Source organism: Arvicola amphibius, chromosome 5, assembly GCF_903992535.2.
Source record: "Arvicola amphibius chromosome 5, mArvAmp1.2, whole genome shotgun sequence".
Lineage (NCBI taxonomy): Eukaryota > Metazoa > Chordata > Mammalia > Rodentia > Cricetidae > Arvicola > Arvicola amphibius.
The window spans coordinates 132,824,524-132,839,197 of record NC_052051.1 but is presented as its reverse complement, the minus strand read 5'-3'; the positions used below and the strand labels follow the sequence as shown (position 1 = coordinate 132,839,197).

Here is a 14,674-nt window from a genome sequence, read left to right as displayed (position 1 = left end):
TGCTGCCTTTTCACTGCGTCTTCTCAAACTGTGTAAGAGAGAAGCCACACCAGTTTGAAATAACAGAACGGAGTCACAAATCAGCAAAGGAACTGGGAAATTCATTTTAATTTCTGGAAAAACAGAATAACAGAAAGGGTAAGTCCCCATAACTAAGCTGGCCCCCAAATGTAGGGGAGACTTCCAGGAGCCAAACAACAGCTGTTGGCAGAGGCAGGTACAGGAGAGAGACAGTAGCTACTCCATGATGTCTGAGCCTAGCAAGGCGCAACACACCAGCAATCATAGCCTGAGCTGCACAGTGCACCCAGGTCAGTGTGAAGTACACGGTGAGACACTGTCTCAACAAAGAAAAGAGAAATCAACTTCAGAATATTAAAAATAAAATTTCACAGTCACCACAATGTATTATCTACACATTAATTCTCCCCTCTTCAAATTAATAGACATACAAGCAAATAAAATGTTTCCCATTCAAATGTTTGTGGTAGGAACCAAATGTCCTTTTCAGGACACAAATACTTCAAAATCACTATAGAAGTCAAGGGTAAATCATATTAGCAAACATCTAACAGAGATGTGAAAGCTTCATTGGAAACTTCAGAAATTCTAGATTTTGGTACATTTTAAAGAAAAATACAATATGTGAAATGATAAATTCACTGAATGGACTTCAGGTGGAAATAACAGAGGAGAGAAATAGATAAAATAACTAACTGATGGATGAAAGAAACTCAAAAACCTGCAGGCCAAACCTTCAGTCCCAGAGACGCTGCCCATCCTCTCCTGGGCAGTGTGGAGCTGCCTCCAGCAGCAGTGGAGGGGACACACATTGGTACAGTACAGTCAAAGGGCTAAGGGAGAACCTGTCCACCAAGGCTACAGCTGCAAACTATCAAGTGTGAAAGAAAAACATCTAAATAAAAACAGTATGTTGGCAGCCTCCCCCTATTACAAGAAGTTCTCAAGGAAGGAAAGAAACATAGATGGAAGAATGTATTTCTAAATGGAGTTATTCTGGCCTCAATTTTTATAAAGCTGTATGTTAAAAATAAGGAGTACAGCAATGTACTGTTGGGTTTATCATTTATAAGACAATGACAAGGCACTAGAAGTATTCTCTCTTAAGATGCCTGTATTTAGTTAAATAAATTCAATACACCTAGCAAGCACCACTAGCCCCATCATGGTAGAACCTCAGTATTTTTAAGATCTTATTTCAAACCTACCTCTTCTACAGAGGGGGTCAGTCTTACAAACAGCTACAGTGTGAAACTGTTCAAGTTCTAATTTATTAGTAGCTGCAATTTTCTAGGACTTGCCCCATTGTAGAACAGGTTTAGAGAATTATATCCCACTGGATCCACCAAACCCTGTTCTTCCCAGTTCTTGCCTACCTCCTTAAATCGTAATTCCATTCTAAAAAAAAAATAAATAAAAACGTAACATTTCTCTTTCCATACACATTTCATCCAAACTTCAGCAAAGTCCCTACAATCCTTCCTTTAAAAACCCTCGTATCTGAACCTCTGCTCTACCAACCAGCTCACCTCCGTAAAAATCCTGTTCAGCCTCTGTTGTCTTGGCTCCCATCCTTAAACCCTATAGTATATTCTCCACATGGCAATCATTCAAATTTTTAAGTTTTAAGTCAAATCCCACCAAGTCTGAGCTCAAAGCCCTCTCAATGTCTCCCCAATGTTACTGAGAACAAAACACGTCTTTATTATGATCTGTGAGGCTCAGCACCAGCCTCTAACTTCCGTCAGGGTCTTCTCTTTTCAGCCTTGGCCTCCCTAATCTCTAAACTGCACTAGTCACAGTCCCTCCTCTGCCTCAGGCACCTGTCCTTGCTGAGTCTAGAGCAGTCTTCCTGGTTTTGCAGGGGGGAATCCCTTTCCTCTTGGCTTGTGTCTTTTATTAAGACCTTGCCTCAACTACTCTAAAATGGCAACTAGGCCACCAATCTCTCTCCCTGTTCTGGTTTCTTCACTGTGGTACATCTGCCTTATTTGCCAACTGCTTCCTACAACTACAAAGTCCTGGGACTTTGTTTTGCTTACTGATGTATCCCCACACTTAGAACAGTGCTGCTGTTGATGTTCAGTTAGGATTTGGTGGATAACCCATGTCACTCAGCAAGGACCTAACTCAACTGGTATTATGGACTTCCCAAACACATGCAAAAAATGATGAAAAGTCACTGCAAGCAAAGATATGAAACATAAGACCCAAGAAGCTCAACTTGCATCTCTCAGGTTCTAGTCCCACAGCATAGGCATGAACATAAATATACACAGACAATGCATCAAGCGCGACTAGTAATGCACAGATCTTTTTCCTTTGCCTCATTTTAAATTCCCAAATCTATCTTTCTTTTTACCCAAGTAGTCAGTTGCTACTTCTACTTGAAGAATGAATACAAAAACTGAAAGCCAGACTACAGTAGCCAGTAACATGGATATAGCAGGTCAGGTCCCCAGCAAAACTGAAATCTGACTTTCCACATGCAAATGTTTATCAGGGGCCACTTTACTCATATCTGGAAACTATTCAGATACCACCCAAGCTGTGACCTATTCTTGTTTTTCCCAGGTGACTTTCAAGGCACCAAGCTATATCCTGAAATAATTATTTGCAGGGCGTAGAACCAGCCCAGTGTTAAGAGGCAATACAGTGTTTTCCTTAAAGCCTTGTTAAGTGGCAGGAACTGCCAGCCCCGATACATCCAGGGAACAGATCTGCACTGGTACCTAATCTCTGTATGAAAATTAATGAGACAAATGCTGTGATTCTAGTGAAGGACTAATTAACAACTGCATCATCAAGTATCCTCTTCCTTATTCTCAGGATGTCAACACTGAAGCGAGGATGGCGACCCTTCCAGCAGCTCAAGCATCTGACAGCAGGTCGGAGAGACAGCCAGACAGATGTGACAGAGAGAAAGACCCCGGTAAATATTCTAGCGTCAGACAGAAAAGCAAGTATGAAGTCTTGCTCTACAGTTTAATCAAAATGGCTAGTAAACCATTTCCAGTTTCTATGAGATCATTTACTACTAGTAAATGTGTAAACGATTTCCTAGGAATTAAAGGAAAAATCTCAGTGATAAACACTGGTGCTTCCTTTACTGATGAGAAAGGCAAAACAGGCCACGCTGACAACATGATTCCAACCCCGGGTCTAAGAGCAACTGCAAAGGTGTTATTTTTAAAAGAGGAAAAGGACAAGTGGGGTGAAGTCTGGCTTAGTCAGTAAAGTAAAACAGCCAGGTGTGAGAGCCCAGGTTTGTAATCCCAGAGCAGGGGCTCAGTGGTCAGCTAGTCTATAGCCTAATCGGTGAGCCTAGGACACTCAAGGGGAATGGCTTAGCTCTGCTCCACTGAAACTCTTTCCTAGGGTTCTAACTGCAGTTACAAAACAGAGTGATGGATGAGGATGAGGATGAGGATACTGAAGATGATACTGAGTCCAACAGCGGCAGAGTGTGTACCACCCCACAACTGATAATTATGCTCCCAATCACACGTGCTAAAGTTGTCCAGATCAGTTCTGGTACTCCACTTTCTATTTCTTCCTATAGGAGAAATCAATACTCTGATGGGGGGGGCAATTATTTTTAAATCAATTCCTAGCATCAATTTTTTGAGTTCCCACCCTTTTTGAGAGAGAGTTTCCTTCTTAAGCTCAGTCTGGCCTAGAACCATCTAAATAGCCATGGCTGGCCTTTACCCAAAGGTGCTCCTGCCTCAGTCTCCCAGGACTGTAGGCATGTACCACTATGCCCTTAGTGTCTGCCTTCTTCTAGTTTTCTGCCCTTCTAGGATACTGCTTTCCAGGCTACGAAGTCTAGTTATTAAAAGTCCCCAACACAACTTTAGGTGATCTCCAGGCCTAACCCTTGACCATACTTTACGTTTCTTTATCAACCCAATATTTCACTCATAACTAAGGTACTTCAACCATTTACACACACACACACACACACACACACACACCACACCTTCTGCCTGAAAAATGTGTCTTACAAAGAATACAACTAGAATTCTCATCACTCAAATCCATTCCACCTTCAATTTTTTCCAAGTCAGGGAGCACAACCCCACTATTCGATTACTCAAGTCCAAAACCTGGGAGTCAGCCTCTCTCACATTTAATCTGTTTTGCATAAATCCTTATAATCTCTACATCACACCAACAGTTAAAGATTTTGTTTCCAGTCACACCTTATAAAACATTCTCTGGCCAGCAAAGATTTTCAAACAAAATAAATAATGTACTCTGTCCCAGAGCATCCCTCAACAGCTTCCCACTACACCTACAATAAGATGTACCGGCATTTTATGTCTGTTGCATGGACACAGCACACTTCTTCTCACTACCTTTACAAATACAGTCTTTGTTCTGGAACGACATTCCACCCATCAACTAATCCTTCAGGCCTGGGCCCCAATGCCACACTTATTAAAACTGGATCCCATGATACCCTGACTGGTGATGCTTCCTTTCACTGCACTGCTGTGTTAATCACAACTATGATTGGTTTTATGTCTGTGCAAGCAGACACAGTATCTGACTCGCTACTCATTTATCCATCATCCCACATTTCCAGAGCACTGTGGACAACACAATCACCCCTTACCCAGCCAACAGTTCCTAACTGGAAAGCCATTAGCCTTCTTCCTAGAATGGCTCATAACAGCAAGGATATTTGTTTATTATCTGCAGTTGGCTATTAGGGGAAATGTTGACTGAGGTTTCTGTCCCGCCCGGTCCCAGAAATGGCACCCACATGGACAACTGCATCCACATAAAGCCTGAGAGAGCTTGGGAAGTAATTCTAGACAGAAAAGAATAGAGTTAACTACGGCTTATCTTTAGCAGTACTTTCTTGGGTGGGCTCTCTTTGCTAGAGACAAGCGAACTCATTTAAGAGAGGCTTCCTGACTCAGCTTTAGCTGCAAAACCTTGCAGCTCTTTTAAGAGCCCCTGCCACCAAACACTTAAATGGTGTTTATGAATAGCCGACAACATGCTTATTGGTGGTAGCAAGGACCTTGAAATGCCACAGAGTTGTGGTAATAAACATGGCTCCGGCCAGTACATCCACCATGAGGCTAGACTCTCAGAAAGGGAGGGAATAGGGCGGGGGATCCAGCTGTCAAAGCCAAGGCTTTAATCCTAGCCATATGGCTTAGCAAATTAATGCCTCATGTGGTCAGAAAAAGAGAGGCATACAGTAAAGATAGATTCAGATGAAGAAAACCTCTAAATGGTTTACAGTGTATTTAAAAATATATGTAGGCTTGGGAGATAAAAGAAAAAGGATAAAGTCCTTAATATAAAAAAGAAAGAGAGTAGTTGGGTGTGGTGGCACACACCTTTAATCCCAACACTTGGGAGGCAGAGGCAGGCAGATCTCTGTGAGTTCAAGCGCAACCTGGTCTATAGAGCAAGTGCCAGGACAGACAAAGACACACAGAGAAGCCACATAAAGATGGAAAATACAGAGAGTCTGGATACTATATGTTATTTACTGTCTTTGAATTGTTTGAATGCTGAGGAAGGAGCAACAGCTAAAAGACATTTGATTATAAATGCTGCTGCATTAATCCAACATACGCATTTTGAAAATGTCCTGACTTCAAAATTTAAGTCAAAAGGTATGTTTCTTTGGAGAAGAGGTTTTACTTTTGTTTCCACAGGAAATGAGAGGTGGTGTATTCATTCTGAATTAAGAAAAATAAGGTTTGATCAAGGAAGACCCCCCTGAGAAATCTGATAGGAGCAGATGGCCCAGATGTCTGATTTCTACATCCAGAACAGCCTCAAGACAGCTGGCTGAAATGATCAAGCCTCAAGGAATATTCCAGCCAGGATGTGACCATAATTCTAAATTTTCTTTAGTTCTCCATAAGATTATCAGCACCCCCAATTTGCAGGAAGTAGCCTGGAAAACTATGCTCACATCCCCCCCCCAAAAAAATGGATTATGGATTTTTTTTCTTTGTTTAGAGTGTTGGTTACAAGTTGTATGGATAATGGTCAAGAAGAAAGCTAAACAAGTAAAATTCAATTCAGAATTCTTGTTTTGAAAAAAGGGGTGCTGTGAGACAATGGTTTACCCTGTAAAGATTTGTTTCTTGTACTTGTTTAATAAAACGCTGAATGGCCAGTAGCCAGGCAGGAAGTAGAGGCGGGGTGACGAGAACAGGCGAATTCTGGGAAGAGGAAAGGTCAGTCTTCAGCCATCACCCAGACACAGAGGAGGCAAGATGTCAGTGCCTCACTGAAAAAGGCACCAAGCCACGTGGCTAACACAGACAAGAATAATGGGCTAAGTTAAGATATAAGAAAAGTTAATAAGCCTGAGCTAATAGGCCAACCAGTTTATAATTAATGTAGACCTCTATATATTTCTTTGGGACTGAATGACTGAAGGACCGAGAGGGACAAAACCTCTGTCAACAGGGAAATACTTTAAAAAGTCAGTGACAAAGACAATGATAATCTTTTTTCCCAGTCAGTTTGTAGAGCATTTATCTTTCACGTCCTCTGATCTCCCATTGCTCTTGGCATCTGTCACTTACTCTGCCTTAGACACTTCATGGATGGTATAGCACTCAGTTGCCAGAGTATAGTACACGACAATCAAATACTACAACATCAAAGAAGCTATAGATATCATTACTAACTAAGGACTAAAAACGCTCAAGTTGCTGTCAATCTGTACGGATGAAGACTACATATGGACTCTAGGGAGTCAATCAGAGATCACTGTCATACGTCACACCTTCACCCACGCCTCCTACAACTCTGAGCAGTGCTTCTGTACTATTTAACATGGCAGGTATCTAACCCATTTGATGCAATTATCTTCAATAATTGCTAATAGTTAACACCATCAAGAACTTCTGGTTGCTTAAAGTGCACTATTATTGACAAAATGCGAAGCAGCAAAAACTTCCAAAGGCATGATGTCTTACAACTTACAGATACAGTGCTATACTGCTAAATTTTGACTTTACCGAAATAAACCTGAAATGTATCTGTAAAAAAAAATTATGAATACTAGAAATGCTCCAGTAAAATAGCATTTACCAACTCCACTTCTGATTGAGCCTATAAACAGAAAAGAATGGATGTGAAAAAATCTAAGGGTGAGTGTTTCAGAAAGTGCTTCGCTTGTGATAGGACAAAATACAACAATAGAACAGAGGTAGTATTATCTAAGGCTAAATGATGTCAATCTTCTAAACAATCCACAAGCTTGTAAGGGCTGGGACCTATCACTTACTTCAAACCATGATTGTTACTTTATCAAACACTGGGACAAGTGCAGTCTTGTAAGACATGAATGTATGAGATCAAACCACCACAGTCAAAACAAATCACATAAACTTCTTCACGCTGATCATCTCGCCCTGTGTGGTACCAACTCTGAAGTCACAATATTCCACTATAGACTCGCTGAGGCAGATGTCAAGTAATTCAACTCATAAAAAAGTTAAATATTAATCAGGTCTCAAAAGCATCAATGTTATCTTCAAATAATTATCTGAACCCCGAGGAAATAAAAGACTTAAAAGGCCATAAAAAAAAAAGAAGGAAAAGTCAATAAGAGTGTATGGGAATAGTTTTTTGTTTACAAAGTAAAAGGGCTTGCACAAAAATAAAAGACTCCAGACTTTTTCTCTAGGCATCCTCGAGGGGAAAAAAATAAAATAAAATCCTTGTGTTTCTCTAAAGACTCACCCATGTCACTTTTTAAAAACAGCCCTCTTTTAAATATTTTATGTGTATGAATGTTTTGCCTGCATGCATGGATGTATACTACATGCAGGGTTGGTGCCTATTAAGGTCAGAAGGCATGGAATCCCCCTGGAAGTGGAGTTACAGATGGTTGTGGACTGTGTGCTTCATTGTGGGTGTTGAAAACTGAACCCTCTTGGTTCCCTGCAAGAGCAACAAATGCTTTTAACTTCTGAGCCATCTCTCTACCACTGTCCTGCACCAGATGCAGCTCTTTCCAAAAAGTTTACATTAAACAATCAAACAAAAAGGACCGTGCTATTATCAAATACAACTTTTCCCAAGATTTGAGATTTGTATAGTCTGCGGGCATGGTGGCAAACGCCTTTAAACCCTAACGCTGGGAAGCAGAAGCAGGTGGATCTATGAGTTCAAGGCCAGCCTGGTCTACTCTGCAAGCTCTAGGTCAGCTAGAAATACACAGAGAGATCCTTACTAAAAATAACAAACAAAAAATAAAAAGGAAAGAAAGAAAAAAGATTTCTATGGTCCTCTACATATTCAAGATTGCAAATAATGGACTTTAATAATTAATAGATACAAACACATGCTATTAAGATTTTCCTTCAAACGTCAACCTTTCTTTCCACTCAGGATCCCTAATGGATATACATAAGGCATACAGTACAATCTAAAAAGGACCCAGATGGTAGTAGGTTCTCTCCACCCTGTCCCAAGAGAGAGCCTCTTCTACACCTCCTCCACACTCCCTTCTCTAAGCTCTAAACACATGCGTAACTCAAAGAGGCGACACACTGTCAAGACGGGGTGAAAAAAGACAGGAGCACACAAGATACATGGTTGGATGGGAAAGGTTGCTAAGTGCTGCCTCCTCTGTATCGCATGACCAGCCTAACCCGCTGCAAACTTTTGAAGGATTAAGTTACATTCCGCTGCAATTCCACACTTGACAGCTGAATCCAGAGATGCCAGCAAGTCGTTCCTCGGGTCATGTACTGCCACCTCACCAGGGAGAGTCGGCGGCTGCATCCTGCGGCCAGCACGCACCAGGGCATGAGAAGGGAGGAGGGTCTGGGCGAGCTCACCTTTTCCAGCTCATCGTGGAGCTCTGCCAGGCTGGGCCGGAGCAGCTTCTCGCCCAGCTGCGCGGCCGTGTGCCGGTAGTGGTCGATCCTGGGCACCGCGTCCATGGTGTTGTGGCCGAAGGTGCGCAGGTAGTAGGTGTTGGTGTGGGTGTCATAGTAGTACTGCTGATGGTGTCCACTGCCGCCGCCTGAGTGCAAGCTGCTGCCCTCGCTCAGCACCGTGTCCCCGCCGTTCTGGAAGCTCACATTGGGCCCGTCGCCTCCGACCCCCGCCGCATCCGACAGGCTGTCGTCCGCGGACGATGAGGCAGCCGGGTCCACGAAGTTCACACGGAAGCGGCCCTTGGCTTCCTCGTTGCCCTTAGCAGAGCCGCTCTCACTGCAGCCTTTCCCGACCGCCGGGGTCTCCTTGCCGGCCGCCGCCGCAGCCGCCGCAGCCGCGGCCCGCCCGGCGTTCTCGGAAACCGGGTCCACCTGGAAGCGGCTCTGGCTGGGGGTGGGCCCCAGAGGTCTGCCCAGCCCATCGCCCGCCGCCGCCGCTCCCTCTCCGCGCACCCCGCCGGCCTGGCTCCCGGCCGTAGCATCCTCTCTACCGGAGGAAGGCACGGCAGTCCCGGGCAGGTCCACCCCGGCGACAGCCAGCGGCGCGTCCCCATCCCGGGCGGGCCGCGGTGCGCCAGACGAGGGCGCCGCGGGCCGGGGCTCCATCTCCGCCCGACGCTCGGGGAAGCTGTGGAGCGGAGTGGGGCGGGTGAACGCTTGCCTAGGGCTCGGCTCTGGCTCGTGAGCCGGCGGTCCCGCAAGAGAGCCGGAGGAGAGAGAGAGACAAGAGAGAGAGAGACAGAGAGAGAGAGAGCGCGCGCCAGAGAGAGTCGCAGCCGCAAGACCCCGCGCGCCACACGCTCGCCGCCAGCCGCCGAGTGCCCGCGAGCGCGGCCGGCCCGCGGTTTAAAGGCGCGGCGGGGCCGCGGCGCTCGGTGCAGCACGCGGGAGGCGGGGCCGCTCAGCCCGCCCCTCGGCCCGCCCCGAGCTCTGCGCCGGCCAGCCGGGCGCGCCGAGCCCGGAGAGCGAGCGCCGGCCTCCGCGGCGCAGCGAGCAGGCGCGGCCCTGGCGGCCGCACGCGTCTCCGCGCCGACTTGCGCACTGCCGCCCCTTCCGCTGCCGCCGCCACCCGCCCGCTCCACGTTCTCCCCGGGTCGCCCGCCTGCACGTCCGCAGCCCCGACCCTGGTGCCAGCCGCCGCAGATGCTCGCTCTGCAGCACCGGCTCTGCAGACTTCTCTCGCTGTCTTTTTTCTTTTTCTTTCTTTTTTTTAAGTTCTAAACTCGCAGTACTTGCGGCGAGCCGGCGAGATCTCGCGAGATGCTGCAGGGCCTGTGGGCGGTTTCCCTTAGGGCGCGTGGTACCCAGGCCCGCGGCGCTCCGGCTGCGGGTGATGCTGGGGTCTTTCCTGTTGGACCCGCGCGCGCTTCCGGAGGCGCTGGCCACGCGCGCTCCCGCCCTGAGACTGCGCGCACCCCGACCCGGGCGAGCTAGCGGGCGGGCGCCCAGCTGGAGAGCCCCGCGCCAGCGTTTTAGATTTGCATAACCAAAGAGTAATTCCAGCCGGGATGCGGTGGGTGTGTCCCCACTTGGGTGACACCTTTATTTTTAAATGTTGGTGCTTGAAGGTGGCAAGGGAACCTCCTTCCGAGGATGGAAGACAATTTTTAACTTCACTGTTAGGAAACGCCTCTCTCGGGATACAGTGACAGCAGCAGCCGATGCCACAATTACGAGTTTTCCGTTTGGCTGCGGTAGAGAAGAATTCCTTGGTTTTAACACAAAAATGCTCTGCAGGCTTGTTTTCTCTGAAAATGTAGAGGAAGAACACCTGCTTTCCAACTTAGTATTCTCCATTAACTTGCTACCTCTCCGAAACCCTAAGAGCGAGCCATCACAAATAGTTTCCTCGGATCATTGTCTGCTATACTGTGTTTACTCTATATTTAAAGAATTGTAGGAATAAACACCATCTCTTGCTGAATACTTTAAGCAAGATCAAAGTATCCAAGACCTCAGAGCCTGGGTGTTTACAAAAATAAAAATAAATAAATAAAAAATAAAAAAAGACAAAAATTTAAAAGCCTTCAACTGCGATCTAACTTGCCCTTGACAATTGATCAGTGTATTATCATTATCTGTATTTTAAAGATGGAAATCAAAAAGGACAGATCTTGGGTCATACACTCAGGACTTCTATAACCACCATGGACTTTTCTAATATTAATGGAAAACCAGAAGAGGCCAAAAAAATCATGTGTTCTTTCAAGCAGTCTAATTTTCTACTAGGGAACACTTCTGTCCTAGTAAACGCTCTATGGTGTGCCTTCCAGCCTAAAGCTAATTTATAGCTGTAAGAATTCAACATTAATTTACTGAACAAATGTTGAAACACCTGCTATGAGCTTCCCTGTGTCCTTAGGATATAGCTAAATCCATCCCGTGAGTGTCATAGATAAAGAGATAAGATATTTAGCCTGTCTATCAGAAGCAAATGTTAAGGGAAAGGAGTAGGGAGATGGGATTAGGATGGTGAATCTTCCTTAGGATGATATCATCGAAGTGACCTTTGAGTGAGAAAGTATGTTATACAAATATTTTGGAGCTATCTGTTCTAAGTAGAGAAAGCAAAGGCCCCTGAAGTGGGAGTAGGCCTGGCATGGAATTGCATGTTGGACAGTGTGAGGGGAAAGAATCAAAGGCAACAGGGTCAGAGTTGGAGGATGCTGGAAATGTGTCAAGCCTCTGGCTGTTGGTTACTTCGGCTTTCCCTCTGAGTGGAATGGTAGTTCAGGCTTCCTTGGTAAAATACCATAGACTGGATGACTTAAGCAATAGTCACACACACACAATTCTGGAGCTCTCTGAGTTTGAGATCAAGGTCCCAGTGTAGCTAGGGTCAGGTGAGGACTCTGGTTACAGACAGCATCCTTCTCTCGGTGGCCTTACACAGTGGAGCAACCACCCTGCTGCTGCTTCCTTTTCTCATAAAGGCACAGTTTTATTGACCCCAGCTTCATCCCTAAGAGCTCTTTTAACCTTAAGGTAACTTGAAGAACCTTCTTTCCAATTCAATCACGTGGGTGGGTGAGCGTGTGTGTGTGTGTGTGTGTGTGTGTGTGTGTGTGTGTGGTGGGGGGGGGTAACTTCAGCTACAAATGTTTGGGCTGCACAGCACAGTCCGCAGCAGCTGTCAAATCACTGAAGAGTTCCAGGAAGAACATTTTAAATACAGAATTATGTCCAACTTAGTGACGTTTCAGGAAAGCTGTCACATAATGTCATGATGGGGCTGAAAAATCCATACCCCTGGTTTTGTTCCTTTTTCCAGTTTGGATACACACGCAACATTATATTAAGCCTGCAGTGTTCCGATCCCTAATGCTCTACAGGTCTCTGACGCTGCCTAGGAGAAACAGGCTATGCTGCATAACACATGTATGATGTAAACTATATACCATGTAGATTTGAGTATGTACATTCTACAATGATCCGTCAAAATTACCAAACAACACATTTGTCACTCTAGGTAACCAACTCAGGACCATTGTAACTGCTCTGCAGGCAAAGAAGTAAGTGACAGAAAGACCAAGAAGTGTTAAAGTATAATAGAATAATCCCCAAATGATAAACAGTGTTGCTTATGCCACGGTGGTTAGTAGTAGAAAGTGGGGTAAGTGGTTGGGTGGGGCAGTAAGTGGTTGGCAAGGGAAGTGGCAGCATTTGCAGATAGAAACTGTGTGTGTGGAGTGAGAACCCAAGGCTTTGGAACTGAGCAATTGAAAGAATAGTGGACTTTCTGAGATGAGTAAAGAAGGAAAGGAATAGGTTTGAGTGAGAGGTAAAACAGGAGCTAAGAGACCTTAGAAGAATGTATGCCTGGGATACTGGGCTAAACTCTTTACATCATAGTCTTAATGGCACAATGCTATGAGGAATAAAATGGCATTACCCTCATGTTGTATGTTTAAAGCTGAGTTCAGTAGGGAAATGAGTAATTCCAAAACTCAATGACTAAAGACAAAAGGCAGGAGGAAGAAAGGACCTAAAAGATAAGAAGAAAACCAGCTGAAGTCATTTGGATGCAGGACCAAGAAGAGTTGAATATACTGAATTATGTAACAGTATTGGCCAAAGGAATGGAAGTTGGTGTAGTTCCAGAAGAAACAATCAAAATATGCAGATGAAACTTGTAGAAACAGCATCAGGGGGTCTCCTTTAGTTAACTGTCCATCATGGGGCTGTCTGATTTGCCAGGTGACAACTAAGGAACTGGCCATGAAAACAGATTCATCTTCAGTGACATAGAGAAGGATCCATACACTGTTTTTTTCAAGATGGAAACATCTTGGCTAACAGCACAACCCCAAGTCAATGTAGTATCCGCAGATTTAGCAATTTGTACCAAATGCACATAGATTTGGAGGCTAGATAGGTCTTGGGTTGTTATATCATATCAAACTTTCCTCTTTTACAAATACTAACTGTTTTGTTAGCTTCGTTGTCAACTTGCTACAACCTGGAAAAAAGGAACCACACGTGAAGAATTACCTAGATCAGACGAGCTTATGGGCATGTCTGTAGGGCATTGTCTTGATTCCTAATTAATAGAGGAGGGTCCAGCCCACCGTGAACAGTACAGTCCTTGGCTCTGTAGGAAAACTTAACTGAGCATGAGCCCAAGTGAGTCAGTTAGGAAGCAGCATCTGCTGTGGTTCCAGCATTACTTTACTTGGCTGTAGGTCCCTTCCCTGGTGGGAGGTAATGCTGCATGAAATGGCAAGCAGTCCTGCTTTCATGTTCCTGCCCTGAGTTCCTTGCCCTGAATTTTCTCAATAGACTGAAGAAAGTCTAAATCAAATGAACCCCTGGTCCCTAAGTTGCTTTCAGTGAAAATGTTTTAATCACAACTGAAGAAAGGAAGCTAGAACACTCAGGTACTCTAAAATGGAGGTATAAGTTCTCTATAAAGGTCTCTATAACTCTCTATCTACAGTGTGAAAATAAGTACAGGACCGTGTAGAACCTGTCAATAGTTTGGTTCTAAGACCAGCTCTCACTGTAGCCCAGGCTGGCCAGAAACTCACTCTGTAGGCCACACTGTTCCCAGAGTTACAGCAGGTCTCCTGCCTCTGCCTCCTAAGTGCTAGGATTACAAACATGAGTTGCCGCCTGACTTCATGGGGAACCTTTAAAATTCACACACACACACACACGTACCAAGTCAATAAGTTCAGTTAAACAAACTGAATTCTACCTGGTTGTGGTTTATGCTTTCACTAGCTGGCATTAAGCACACCGATGAAGTCAACAGTATTTCCCTTGAGAAATAATGTGATTATCCTATTATGGAAAAAAAAAGCAGTTGCCCTAGAGAAACTTGATCATGCTGTCTGTGTTATTTTGTTTTCTTACCTAAGTTCCCCTCTCATTCTTTTTCATTAAAAATATTGTAAATATTTTCAAGTCAGTAGTCAACATTAATTCAAACCTTATTATCCTTTTTCACAGGACAATATTGAAATTCATGTTTATAAGTTATCCCTTTTAAAGTGGATAACCCGAAGCTATTTGTCTGTCTCACTGCCTTTCTCTCTCTGTGTATGATGGTACAACCTCAGCTGTCCGTGTGTGTGTGTGTGTGTGTGTGTGTGTGTGTGTGATGGTACAACCTCAGTCCTTTCTCAGGAGCTGTCTAACTTGTTTTTTGAGATAGTCTCTTAACTGGGCCCTTGGGTTCATTGATTAGACAAGCTGACTGGCCAGCTGGCTCC

At 44.7% G+C, this 14,674-nt stretch overlaps 1 protein-coding gene across 1 annotated transcript in view; it reads right to left on the bottom strand.

Moving 5' to 3' along the window:
• Nucleotides 1–9,566, bottom strand: part of Slc12a2 (solute carrier family 12 member 2) — a 72,975-nt gene extending 63,409 nt beyond the window's left edge. The window contains 1 exon segment of the mRNA XM_038330025.1: nt 8,859–9,566. Coding sequence (XP_038185953.1) covers nt 8,859–9,566 — 708 coding nt within the window.
• Nucleotides 9,567–14,674: the final 5,108 nt, after the last annotated feature.